The sequence below is a fragment of the Balaenoptera borealis genome, assembly GCF_965194805.1.
Source record: "Balaenoptera borealis genome assembly, chromosome: 4".
Lineage (NCBI taxonomy): Eukaryota > Metazoa > Chordata > Mammalia > Artiodactyla > Balaenopteridae > Balaenoptera > Balaenoptera borealis.
The window spans coordinates 7,833,737-7,848,008 of record NC_138861.1 but is presented as its reverse complement, the minus strand read 5'-3'; the positions used below and the strand labels follow the sequence as shown (position 1 = coordinate 7,848,008).

General features: G+C 39.3%; 1 protein-coding gene across 4 annotated transcripts in view; it reads left to right on the top strand.

The window, feature by feature from the left end:
- MARCHF1 (membrane associated ring-CH-type finger 1) overlaps window positions 1–14,272 on the top strand; it is an 884,469-nt gene that overhangs the window by 540,052 nt on the left and 330,145 nt on the right. For 2 of the 4 annotated variants that reach the window (XM_082391764.1, XM_082391763.1), the window contains exon 2: window positions 6,992–7,140. The exons of the other annotated variants lie outside the window; for them this stretch is intronic. In XM_082391764.1, coding sequence (XP_082247890.1) covers window positions 7,030–7,140 — 111 coding nt within the window. In that variant the 5' untranslated portion in view covers window positions 6,992–7,029. The remainder of the gene's footprint in view (window positions 1–6,991; window positions 7,141–14,272) is intronic. 4 annotated transcript variants of the gene reach the window in all.

The window sequence follows — 14,272 nt, the reverse complement described above, 5'->3', positions numbered from 1 at the left end:
GTATGTTGTCTACTTTTTCCGTTACAACTCTTAATACATTAACTATAGTTATTTAAATTTCCCTATCTGGTAATTCCAGTATCTTTCATATCTGAATCTGGTTCTGATGCTTTCTTATGTCTTTTCAGACTTTTTTCTTGCTTTTTAGTATGTTTTCTAATTTTATTTTGTTGAAAGTCACATATGTTGTTTTAAGTAATAGAAACTGAAGTAAACACACATTAAGTGAGTTTCTATTATTCTGGCTAGAAATAGGGCTGTATTTAATGTTTGCTATCACTACCAGATGCTTCAAATCCTTCTAGCATCCTTGTGTTTGTTCTGTTGACTTTGAGCCTTCCCTAAGTGCTCCTCCTCCAAGAGAGTTTGTATCTTGCAGTGTTTTCAGTTATAATCTGCTATTATTATCCTGGAGCCCTTTTGGTATGGTGGGAATGTAGAGTAGAAGGAAAGTATTCTACAATTGTATGATTAAATCTCCAAGTCTTTTAGTGGGCCTGTGTTCCTGGGCTGTGGCCTTCACGGGTGTTTCTTAGCTTCCCTCCCCACCTTAGGTGAGGCAGGAAGCCTAGAAATACCTGGAGTGGGAACAGTGCCCTTCACTCAGGTAGGTTAATATGACTCTGCTAAGATATTTTCCCTGAAGAATGGGTCTTTGTATAAGAGTGTTCTAGGGCATTTCATGATGGTTACTCTTCCCTCCTCCCTAGTAGTGCCACAGTGGCACCCTTCTGAGCTGTTCATCATGAGATCTAGGTCAGCTTCCTGGTGGTGAGACCCAGGAAACTCTGGGGCCTCCACTAAGAATGCAGCCTCCAGGAAGTTCTCCTTCTCAAGCTAGGCCATATTGTGCCTCCAATAATACATCAAAATTACTGTGTGCTAACACCAGTTTATGGTTCTAGCAGCTTCTCTGCATGTATTCTGAAATTGGCCATGCATCTCTGTAGGCATCTGTCTCTCCATATTTGGGGGTAGTAGTTTTTTATTACAACTTCATTCTCTGATGGTTCCAAGAAATATCATTAATTTTCAGTTTGTTCAGGTTTATCTTTTTGTAAGGATGGGAGTGATGGTTTCCACACTTGTTACATGTCAGTGTTTAAACTAGAAGTCCCTCACACTTCACTTCTGATGTCTCGAAGATTGGCCCAATGTATATGCTAAGGGTTGAGTGACTACCACACTCTCATGAAGAGGCTTCTTAACCATCACTAAAGAAGAGCTCCTCCATCTCTGGTGTGGAAATGTGTGTGTGGCCTTCCCTTCATCTGCATCTGTATTAAGACTGGAGTAGGGCTTCCTTGGTGGCGCAGTGGTAAAGAATCTGCCTGCCAATGCAGGAGACACGGGTTCGAGCCCTGGTCCGGGAAGATCCCACATGCCGCGGAGCAACTAACCCTGTGCGCCACAACTACTGAGCCCGCGCTCTAGAGCCCGCGAGCCACAACTACTGAGCCCATGCGCCACAGCTACTGAAATCCGCGCGCCTAGAGCCCATGCTCCGCAACAAGAGAAGCCACCGCAATGAGAAGCCCTCACACCACAACGAAGAGTAACCCCCGCTCAGCACAACTAGAGAAAGCCCGCATGCAGCAACGAAGACCCAACGCAGCCAAAAATAAATAAATTAAAAAAAAAAAAAAAAAAAAGACTGGAGTAGTCCCTGCTATTATAGTTTTCCCAAGGTTGCTGACCTGGAAGCTGCCCCCTCCTCCTTTTCTAATGACCTCAGTGTTACGGTTCATACTGCTACCAAGACTGTCTCTTCAAAACCCTTCTCTCTGCACTGCCCCAACAGAGGGGGAATAGGAGCCCCCTACCTTTCCTGTGCCATTTCTTTATTCACCCCCAGGCTTCCTCACAAGGCTAGAGTAACTTGTAAGACTTCACAGAAAGACGGGTGCTTCTAAAAGGAATTGCAAGGTAGAGGGAGAGTTTTTAAAAAGAAAACTATGTACTAAATATATCTTTCCTATAGTCCAAGCAAAAAAGCACTTAAGAATTTAAACCTTCTCTATGAGTCACCTTATGGTGGTTCCTATTTCTTAACTTTACTCAAAAGGGGAGAGCTCTTCTTTATTTTCTCATTTATTTTATTGTCAACAGTTATTCATTGGGCTCTGTATCAGTCAGTGTTCCACATCTTAGAAGGCAGCTACGAACCTCTCTGTGCATTTGGGAAACCTCACACCCTTCTCATAGAGATCAGAAGGCCCTCAGGACATATTTCCATTTCATAGCGGTAAATGTAATAAATAGTTACCTCGTGTAAAGACTACCTGGTCTGAAGACTTCCCAGCAGGCAGTTCTTGATGGTTGTTAGGACTCCATGTCTCCAAGGACAATTCACAGTTGTGTGTGAGAACTTCAAAACATCCACGGAGGCATCCAGTGTAGCAGTTGGTGTGACTTTTAGGCATGTATGTTATAGTCTTCTGAGGGTCTAGAGAGTACTCTTGGAGCACACACACACACACACACACACACACACACACACCTTTTCAAAAAACAAACATTAATTCTCAGAGATATTGCAGCCCCCTGAGGAAGGGAAGCATGTTCTTAACTGTCCCTTCCTTCTCTTATTTGCAAGTTGTTTCTTTCATAATGGAGATTGATCTTCAGGTTTATTCTGGTGGGGTGAGGAAAGTGTTCAATTGTTGAGACATTTTTCTTAAGGATACTTAGCTAAAGAAATATATAGTCAAATCTCTAAAATTTTCGTTTGAAAAATCCTTTCAAATTCTTTAAGACAAGGACTATCCTCAAGTTTCCAATTTGAGGATGGTTGTGTACATGAGGAGGTGGGGGAGACTTTCTCAGTTACATGTATGTGGTGAAGAGGGAAGGACTTGACTAGGCCCTTAACTATACTGTACTGGATATGGCAGGGAGTGGGCAATGTTTTAGGAAGGAGAGAGTTGAGGAGGTAGACAGGCAAGGTAGAGGCAGGCAGCTGCGCTCTTTTTCTATGAGAAAAAAATGTTCTTTTTTTTCTTTAACATCTTTACTGGAGTATTATTGCTTTACACTGGTGTGTTAGTTTCTGCTGTATAACAAAGTGAATCAGCTATACATATACGTATATCCCCATATCCCTTCCCTCTGCGTCTCCCTCCCACCCTCCTTATCCCATCCAAAGCACCCAGCTGATCTCCCTGTGCCATGCGGCTGCTTCCCACTAGCTGAATTACATTAGTTTTGGGGTACAGTAAGGTAATTTTAATAAGCTCACCTGGAGAAATCGTCTGGCCCTTCTTTCCGCCAGGCAGCGTAGCTGCAGGAACGCCACTCACATGGCGGTTACGTGGAGCGCACCCCTTGGAGCGCAGTGCCATTTACATGGATTACAATGGGAAGGAGGCCCCCTAGCGTTGTGTAGCAAAGCTGGTTGTGGCAGCCTTTGGAGTAGTAAGAATTTTAATTTTCATGTAAGTTATCTGTAGTTGTATTTTCTTTGGAGAGTTGTCCAAAATCAACGGTCTCCTTCAGCTGATATTAAGTCAAATGTCTGTTCTCAAGGTCTTCATAGTACTCATTGCACTGCTATCATAAGTTGATTGACTTGTCAGTTTCCCTCTACCTGGAACTCCAGATCGCTTTAATCCCTTGACCAGTAGTTCCAAGCACGCTGTCTGGCACAAAGGAAGGGTTTGCTAAATGTTTCTGAATTAAAAGTAATTATTCTCTATGACATACACCCAATTGCCCTGCAGTTTTTTCTTCCTAATTTTAATTTGTTGTCAATTTAGTTCGCAGAGAATGCACTGTGTTTCTATTTATTAAATTAAATATCTCCTAGGGGTAGCATATTAAAAATTAAGCTTAGTTAAATCTCAATTTCCTGTGATCATTATATAAGCTGCTCATTGCTGCATCTCATATTAGCTTGGTTCAATGGTTAGGTGGTAATTGACATGAATACTTAATGACCACTTTTCCATTCTGATATATTACTAGTGATACTTATAGTTTAAAGTGCATTAGGGTTAATTATAAATGCTGATCATTTGCCCACCCTTCTGACTGACAGTATATTCTTACACCTCAGAATATGGTGCGCACTCCAGACCTGTGTAGGAAGAATACTGGTCTTCAGAGGCTCAGCAATCACCATTATTAACCCTTCCGTTATCTCAAATCTATAACCTAAACTGTTTCTGGAATCTCTACTTTGTCATCCATGTTGCCAAAAAAGATCGTTGTGAAGTGTAAGCTAAAGTCTGAGTGTTTTGTGATAACAGAGAAGAAGATGTTATCTTTAGCAACTATCACAGTCTCTTACCCACAGGAATTTGCAGGATGAGGCAGTGGACCTCTCCTTTCTTCCCTGTCTCCCTCTCTTTCAACTCACCTGCACCTGTGCTGCTTCCTTGGGGGCCACTGAAACGTTGGTTTCTTTCAGATACGATTCTTCGACTCAAAAGTAGCTGGTAAAGTGGGTGGATGCACCCACTAAGCACGTCATTAGACAAAAGCTTTTCTCTTACAAGGTGATGTGAGTGTCCACATGTAGTAATGTAACCATCAGAGGCCTTTCTTATACTCTCATGCATTCTTCATTCATATGATAAAAAGGTGAAGTGATGCTGTCTAGTTAGATTGCTCTGGTCATTTCACACGTTTCACTTTCTTTGTGAATATTCCTATGAATGTGTCCAAGTTCAAAGAGAAGCTTTCCAGTCTTCCAGACCATGGCCATGTATCATGTTTCTTTTCTGTTTTCCCACAACAGACAGGACAGTGTCCATGGTAAATATTCGATGATGATTATTTAGGGAAAAAGAGTATATATTTAACTGGTTGAATTATTTAACCTACTTAATCATCCTAGAATTAAGATAATATCTGTTCCATGCAAAAAAAAAAACTAGAACGCAGCTGACGTTTTATTATACTACATCAGCAGGTGTAGTCCAAAGTTTAATAGCCCTGTCACGATGACTTGTTCAACAAAACAGTTCAGAAAGATGGTTTGCACAAGCAAACTTCAGGGAGGACGTCTAAGATCAAAAGGGGCAGGCAGTCACCTTGGAGTTGAGCATATAAGTTCACAAATTCAAAAATTAGCGAGTCCGGAAGATCCTAGTTATGCTTGGGTTTTAAAATTCTCGAGAATATTGCATTGAATCTGACTCAAATCAAAAATGAAAGTCATCTTCCTCTTAGGGCTTTTCCATGCCTACTTCAGTACCTACAGTATAGTAGAGGCTCAAGAAATACTTAAGGATTAATGTTGACTGAATAAGGAGGAATATAGCCATGACCACCACCATCACAAGAGAAGGCTGCAAATGAAATTAAACTGCTTTATTTAATCTCAGAAACTGAATAGGAAATAAGAAGCCGACTGCTTTAAAAAACATATCCCAGAATGGGTACTGATGATATAATTTTTGTGGGCCACTTTATTATGCTTTTTATTCATGCATGAATTCAACATTTTATTATAAGCACTAAAGTGATATATTTAATTATGGAGTTAATTTTTTTTTTAATTGCCAAATGACTTACAAGTAGAACATTTGTTTGTACTTGATTAAACTGTTTTGGTCATTGTGTATCATTTCACTCCCTGCTTTTGAATAAAGATACTCATTTTCATTTACTGTTAGTACACTTCAAGAAATGTAATTAAAAACTGATGACTAACCAAGATACTGTGTACCAGGAATGTGGAAATATTTACTTTCTGTGGAATGCAAATTAGTTGGGTATGCAGATTTTGCATTACATAGATCAGAGTTTTCAAATAAAATCTCAAGCAATGTGTTTGAAAGGGCAAACATTAATAATTTGTTGCTCATTCACACAATTGTTTTGAAGCTCCCCTCCCCATTTTCCTGCACCTCAGATGAATGATTCACTCATATAAGATTGCCAGTCTTATTTAAAAGGCCATTCCATTGAGTATCTTAAACTTAATTTTTATGAAAATTTTTTAAAAATAATTTCCAATTTACATTGTTCAGGTCCATTTCACTTGAGTATTTTGTCATTTAGAGTAATAACTCATCAATCCGTTAATGCAAACGTTCTTAATGTTACTTTTCTTAGTCCTATGAAATGTGCTATTTTGAACCTCTGAAATGTTATAAACCACCAGATTGTTAATTGCTTTGGATGCTGTGAAAAATAATTACTCCACATTATTTTTGATATTTAATTGACAGTGTAATGCATTTAACTAAAGATCTGCAATGAACTATTTCTAATTACTGAGGGTGGTGGAGTGGAAAAACTAGGCTGTAAAACTTTACAAGGAAACAATGTTTTCTTCATTACATTAAAAGTTATTGTTGATATAACTTTTTCAGAGACAAACAAAAAAATTCCTTAAATGGGAAGTTCTGGAAAGCTAGAAAGAGTTGTGGAATATTTTTATTCATGATATAGTAAGGAGATTTTTAAAATTATTATTTTAATAGATTGGTGATGGGTGTCATATACTAATTTTACCATGCTTGCACTAAAATTTCTCGTTCTTTAGTTGGCAGAATTTTATGAGAGAGATAGTCATGCCACTGCCAGAATGAGTAATGTTCATCACTGGCCTGTGTTCAATTCATTCTGCATCTGTAGGACATTCAGCTGAAAAGCTATGCCAAATTTTAGATATTGAAATATGTAGATATATCAGGAACTGAGTCTGTTCTTAGCTCTCAAGGTAAGAACTTCTTGTTAGAAACTGATCTTTGAAAATAACTTAGAACCTGATGCAAGGAATTCCCACCATCTACAAGTGTCACAAATCGGGGTGTAAAACGTTAGGCTCTTTGAGTAAGACGTGTACTGTTTTCATTGCCTGTGGTTCTGAGGTCATTAATGATCAGTGTATTCTTCTTTTCCGCCCTGTAACACCTGGCTAAAATAAAGTGCCTCCACTGGTATTACATTAAATTGCTTATTTCATTTCAATGATGTACATTTTCCAAAAACAGACATCTAAAACAAGTGACCTGTTTCAGGGAATGTAAATTATTTTCAGAATTTCAGAAATTGAAAAGGGATAAGAGGAAGGAGAAAATGCTGGGCTGGTGTGAAGCGATAGCGCGTAACCCTCGCAGGATCCCAAACAACACGCGGACCCCCGAGGGCTCAGAGGAGTGGGCTGACGCCTCGCAAACCTCCACACTGGTGAGTGCAGCCGTGGTACCTCCGATGGCTTGTGCGAACGGATGCGGAGGGAATGGGGAGGGGGCCGGGGAGGGCTTCCTCAATAGTTCTCTGCTTTACAATGTATTATATTGCTCATGTAGACGTCGCTTAATCAACGGGTGGTAATAAGAACATCTTAATTTCATAGAATCTAGAGTTTAATTCAGATTAACAATTTCTTTTTTTCTTTCTGTTTCTTTGGACATCGCCCGTCCGTTATGTCAGGGACCTTACAGAGACATTTAAAGTTTATACCTTGCGTTCTACACTTCGGTAATGGCATCAATGGAGCAAAACAAGTAACGTTATCCAAAAATAATGAAAAATCAGAATCCTACCTTCTGTATTTTCCTATATCGAATCCTTTTTAAAGGCATTTTTTAGAATATATAGGATTCAAAAAATTATAATTTTGATATAAGATCGTGAATTAATTGCTAAAATGATTTGAAGACCAAATCAATAACATACTCGTTCTTGTTTTGTTTTCTGCTTTAAGTTTACATGTTCGGCTTCAGCTAGCTTTTATTTCCCAGTGATTAGGAAAATAGAACTCATTAGCAAAAGGAGTTTTATAAGTTCTTTGTTTAGATTTTGGCTGCAACATACTTCATTTTGATTTAAGGAAGGAAAATTCCATTCAATCTCTAAGTTTTAAATTGACGTGTTAGTTGTATTTTAATTGCTATTTTACCATTTTATAAGAACACGTACTTTGATTAGCCTGATTTATTAGTTGATGAACATATAATTAAATATAAGCAAAGGTTTTAGGTTTTTTTTTTACTTTTGAGTTATTTGATAATTTCTATCATTTTACCTAAAAACAATGGTCCTGAGCAAACATTATTGAGTGAATTTCAAGAGAAACCATCGAAAGGAAGAGGCTTTCAATTGACAAAACATAGAAATGGGAATTCTGTTTAATTCCATCATCTTAGACTGTAGGGAGAGGGCTGAGGGTATGAAGAAAGTATGCAATGTGATTGGACAAAGTTCTAGGGAATACATTCTTTGAAATTATTATCTGCAGTGTTTCATCTCACTCATATGCTCTTTTGTAAATTACTGTTTTCAATAAAACTGCTTGGCATGAGTTAACACCATTTAAATACACATGTTGCACAATTTTTATACATAAAGCTGGATTTTGTAGGTACCATGCAATAACTAAAATTTTTTAAATAAAAATATTACTTCTGTGATGTCATTAGAGTGGCTTTAGTGCTTAATTCCTATTTCATAGAACCATAGATCAAAACCATTAAAAAAATCTTGAGCAAACATTTGGCCTGACTTTCTCTTATAATTTTGGGTAACCTAATATTAGCTTCATTTTACAAATGTGTAGTGGTCCAGAGAAGTTAAGTGACTTTCCCCGTGTCACTTAGCTAGTAAATGTCACTTCTAGGATTACTAGAAGCCTGGCTTCTGAAGGTAAGGCATACTGTATTAGGGCAATAGTCTTCAGTCACTGTAACCTAACCCCCAAATCTCAGAAAAATAAAATATTCCTTATGTCATAGCTCATGTGTCTGGGGCAGCTCTCCTTGGGGGTTCACTGTCAAAGGTTAACTGATTATTCAAAGACTCCATCCATCTTTTTATGCTGCCTTCTTAAGTACGTGGCCTCTTAGGTCACTGAGGAAAGGAAAAGGCTATGCAGTCCATTGTGCATGAGCTATTACGGAGCAACCTGAAATGTGTAGACATCCTTCCATTTGCCAAAACCTAGTCTCATAGCCCCATCTGAACTGCAAGGGAGGCTGGTGAATATCAGGAAGCCATGTGGGCAGGAAAAGCAGATAAGGACATCTCTGCCAAAGTCCACTCTTCTGGTCGCCAAACATTCATGTCATGTTTCCACTCTTTCATTAAGAAGGTTATTATTTTCCAAGAGAGATAACTAAAAATTCTTTCAGTCACTGGATTCAGTTCAAATTCATGGTCTCTGGTTATTCATTGTCCTCATCTAATGATGATGAGGGTGAATCACCTATAAATAAATGACCTAGAGGTCAGGGAGGATCCTTGAATTGGCCTTGACCCTGCTCCCTGGGAGATCTCCCTTGTCCATGCTTTTTTCTAGCCTCTGGATACGCCCTCTGGGAAGTTCTTCCTTTTCTATTATTCTCCTTGTCCACATTTAAAGTGCCTAATGAAACTTGTATAGCCTTAAAATATTTTATTTTCCTGTTTGGGGAAAACTATGGAACCAAGAGTTGTTTTAAGTCTTAAGAATTTCAAGGCTCATACTGCTGGAATCATGGTATTTCAGTACGACAATCCTCTGAAATCTGCCAGGGTTCTGATCTCCTTGCTTCCTGATAGTCCGTGTGCCTAGCAAAGTTCTATCTTGGTCGCGCTTGATTTCCAGTTCTCCATGTCTCTATCTCAAGATGATCGTATCTTGAAAAACAGGCAGGAGGACCACATCTTTAACCTCTTTGTCCGGAGATGCTTTGTTCAACTGAGAGGGTCCACTCGGTGTCAGCTCTAAAAATCATATTAGCCTTGAGTCACTTTATTCAAATGTAACTTTTCATTGGACCTTTGTTACTCAACACTCACTTCAATGGCAGGTCTACCAGTTGGGGTTTAGAAGAAGCCAGGCATTGGGTCCAACAAACCTTGAAACTTTCGGCTTCTCTCTATTCCTGGTCAGATCTGCTTTCACACAATCCACTTAGTTCCTGAGCTCACATTTCTCCTGTAACACCTTGCTGAATGTAGCTGATAGCAGTTAACATACATTATTAAGTTCTGTTTTTCAATCTATTTTGAGTGTTGCCAGCCCAGCAGGCCCAGGGTCTGCCTCTTGAGTTAATTCAAGTAGAGATTTTGCCAATAGTTTTGCCCAAACATCATGCAGATAAATAGCTTTCTACCTTTGTAATCAGTTTCCTCCCTCCCCGTTGCTTACACATGAAACAAATGCCACATATTTTAGACTTTTCTTATGGTAGCACAGACTTTGGCTGCTGATTTCTGTATTTGGATAGTTATAAAAGTTGGGGTACAGTCAAGAAAACAGAAACAGGCAATTTTAACGGAATATATAATGTGAAAAATTATTTAATCTGCTATTGGGAGATTGAAAATGTCAGAAAGGTACACACGTTTGGAAACTGCAAGAAGTAGCGACCACCCATGCAGAGGAGTCACACAAGGAGGAGACTAGAGCTACTCAAACCTAAAAGGTTGACGGAGGGACCCCTCAGAACTGCACCCCGACTCTGAGGAGGGGTGCTTCTCATCTGATGCAGGAACCTTGGAGCTCAGAGGAAGGGCCCTGAAGATCTAGGATGCAGACCCCTGAAGGGGATGCACTTCTCAATCCTTATATATTCAAGTGGGGGGAAGGGGCTGGTGCAATAAAGGTAGTTCAGGGACTGTGAAAAAAACTTAGAAACTGGACCCACCTTCCACTGCCGACTTAAGTCTTGTGGGATAGCACTAACAGAAACGGAGCCCTCTCTCCGCTCTTGTCTTCTGGTTTCTTTTAGCACTAGCATTGGCAGAGCCTGACCAAGAAGTAAATGTCAAAGGAGACATCTGGTTTGAAGGCTCCCAGCTCCAGCATCTCGGCGTAGAGTACAGGAGAACGGATTTAGGGCTGAGTGATATTAGCTTAGTAATCAGTATAGAAAATTAAGAATAGAAGCTTTAACGAACTCAGAAATTTCATAGGCTTAACATCATAAAGGTTTGTTTTCACTCATGGCTCAGTCTGATCCAGGACGTTTGATCCTCAGACAGTGAATGCAGAGATCTCTGCTGCTCGCATCTCCCAGGGCTGCTGTCTTAAACACAGGCCTGCTAGTAGTGAGTTTATCAGATAAGGAGTGGCGTCTGAATGGGTGACTGTGTAGATATCAGTTTAGGTTTGGAAGTGCTAAGCATCACTACCCTGATGCCGTTGGGTGGAACCAGTGACATACCCCAGTGTATCTGTCAGAATGATGGGAAATAAGGTCTTCCTATATGACCAGAATAGGGAAATTGAGAGCATTTGGCCAGCCTCTACCACAAATGCGTTCATTCTTTGAGTGCTAGAAGTTTTGTACCTGCCTTTCCATTTTATATCCCCAGGCTTTAACTCTATTACTCTCTGCTGTCACCCAGAGCATTTGAGGCTTTTCTGTACAAATCATACCCCATCTAATGATGGTAAGGAGGGGGGGAGGAGAAAAACGAGGTTGAGGAGGTTGTGGATGATGATTATTTGCCAGGAGCTTTTCTAAGCATTTCACACACATTCCCGTTTGTAATACTACAAGGATCTGATGAGGTAGGCATGATTAGTATCCCTATTTTGTGGATAAAGGAACTGAGTTATAATAGAGAAATGTAAAACCTGCTGAAAGTGACTTAGGTCTTAGGACTGGTGAAGCTGAGATTCCAACAGTCCAAGCAGTCTAAAACCAGAGGGCTGCTCTCCTGTCTCTCAGGTTGGGGGAAAAAGTCATTATTTGAATCGTATACATTTGGTTAAACACAAAGATTGTAAAGGAGATAATAATACATTACAGTGTGTGACCTAAAAACAAATAGGGCCTTTTCTTTATAATCTCTTGATTACATGTGTCTGTTAGCTTACTCTCTGCTCTGCATTGACTGACATATAAATATGGCCAGTATCACCATTACATCCTCAATAACTGACCTAATTGAAAAAAAATAGCACTTTTTTTCATCTATAATGCAGTTCAAACTATCTGCTTTTTAAATTCAGAAAGTGCTTACTTAGCCTGAAATCCCTAAAGTTGAGTAAAAACATTGAAGGGTTTGAGAGATACTTATTAAGCAACCATCTTCATAGTTTTAACCTATGGGGTGAGGGAGCCCTTTGTATGACAGGCAGGGAAGGAACCTTTCAAATGTATTGTAACACAAGTTTACATGTTAAAAAGAAAACAAAAAAATACCTTATACTGACTATACCCTTAAGCAATTTCTTGAATCAAATCAGAGTTCAACATTAAATTCAAAATGAGAACAAAGGATATCATAAGAAATAGAAATAAGAGGGTGAAAGATTTTATGAGGATTGGAGTTTAAAAAAAATCTATGGAAGTCAAAATAAAGAGATCGAAAAATGTCATTTCAGGTAGTCATCAATGACTCCAGAAAAAACTACTTTCCTCTAATCAGTGATGGTTCTTTAAGGCTATAAATAGACTATGGTTAGGTAGAAAAGAAGAACAAAGTGTCACTCTGTGTTAGATGAGGTGATTTGCCACTTTCAATCATGTATGCGTCAGCTCAGGGCACATTTTCCAGGCTTCTGTGTCCATGGTCTGGGATGAGGTACTTGCTGCTCTAGAAAAGACTGAAGATACTAGATAAGGAAGCTTTCAAGGAGAAGTATGTTTCGTATATATACACACATATATGTATATAATTATTTGTAATAAGACATATATTTATAAAGCTTTATAATTTTCAAGCAGTCTTTATGTCCATTGTGTCATTATATCTCACAACCATACTGAAATGCAGGGGTCCCTAACCTCTGGGCCAAAGACCGGTGCCGGTCGATGGCCTGTTAGGAACCAGACCACATAGCAGGAGGTGAGTGGAGGGCAAGCAAGCGAAGCTTCATCTGTATTTACAGCTGCTCCCCATTGCTTGCATTACCGCTGTATTTACAGCTGCTCCCCATTGCTTGCATTACCGCTGTATTTACAGCTGCTCCCCATTGCTTGCATTACCGCTGTATTTACAGCTGCTCCCCATTGCTTGCGTTACCGCTGTATTTACAGCTGCTCCCCATTGCTTGCATTACCGCTGTATTTACAGCTGCTCCCCATTGCTTGCGTTACCGCTGTATTGACAGCTGTTCCCCATTGCTTGCGTTACCGCTGTATTTACGGCTGCTCCCCATTGCTTGCATTACCGCTATATTTACAGCTGCTCCCCATTGCTTGCATTACCGCTTGAGCTCTGCCACCTGTCAGATCAGCGACAGCATTAGATTCTCATAGGAGCGCGAACCCTGCTGTGAACTGCGCATGCGAGGGATCGAGGTTGCGCGCTCCTTATGAGAATCTAATGCCTGATGATCTGAGGTGAGGCTAGCGCTGGGGAGGGACTGCAGATACACATTATGATTAGCAGAGAGGTTTGACTGCCCAGAGACCATAATAAATCAATGCACTTGAATCATCCCCAAACCATCCCACCGCCTGGTCTGTGGAAAAATTGTCTTCCACGAAACCGGTCCCGGGTGCCAAAAAGGTTGGGGACCATTGCTGAAATGTACACAATACAATTTAATTATTCAAATACATAATGAAATGGAGATGCTGTTAAGAGGTTAAGTAATTCACTCCAAATCATAAGGACCCAGGTCTTCTAATTTCCAGGTTATTTATATACCACACCCATTCTGAGAAGTTGATAGTGTTTTTGGCATAATATAAGTGAAAATAGTGCAACTCAAAAAGGTGAAGTAATTCACCCCGGTGGCAAATCAGAACTTGTGATTCTGATTTCTGTCTAATTTTAAATCCCAAGATTTTTCCAACTTGCTGTAAACTCTTTCTAGGAATAATATAACTTAATAATACACATTTTAGAAATCAAATTTTCAGCTACTGGATGACTAAGTACCTCCTTACATAGCCTGATAAGTATTTATTAATGAAACAAGCAGCTAAAAAGTTTTATGTTTAATTACATCATAACCTTATTTTCAAAATAGAACAGTTGTGTTGAAGGTTAAAGTTCCATAGTTATTAAGCTTATGAAAAATCAGAAATTAAAATGACGCACTTTTATTTTTGCTTCTTTTTGTATGTTTTAATTGAAAAGCCATACCATCATCAGCTTTTTTGTTGTTCTTGTTGCTCATAGACTTTACTAGTATTTTCTTTGGTTTATATTAAACCAGCCCACTTGGGCATTTGTGTAATATAGATGAAATCAGCCCCTGAACTCGAGACTTCTGCATCTGGGATCCCATTCTTTATGATCTAGTGAACAATGGCTGGATATCATACAGAAAATAAATGCATGCCTAGAATTTATGTAACTTTAATTAATTACAAGTGATCCTGCCATTTCAAAGAACGATAATATCACAAAAGAGCAAAATTAGATGAAAACA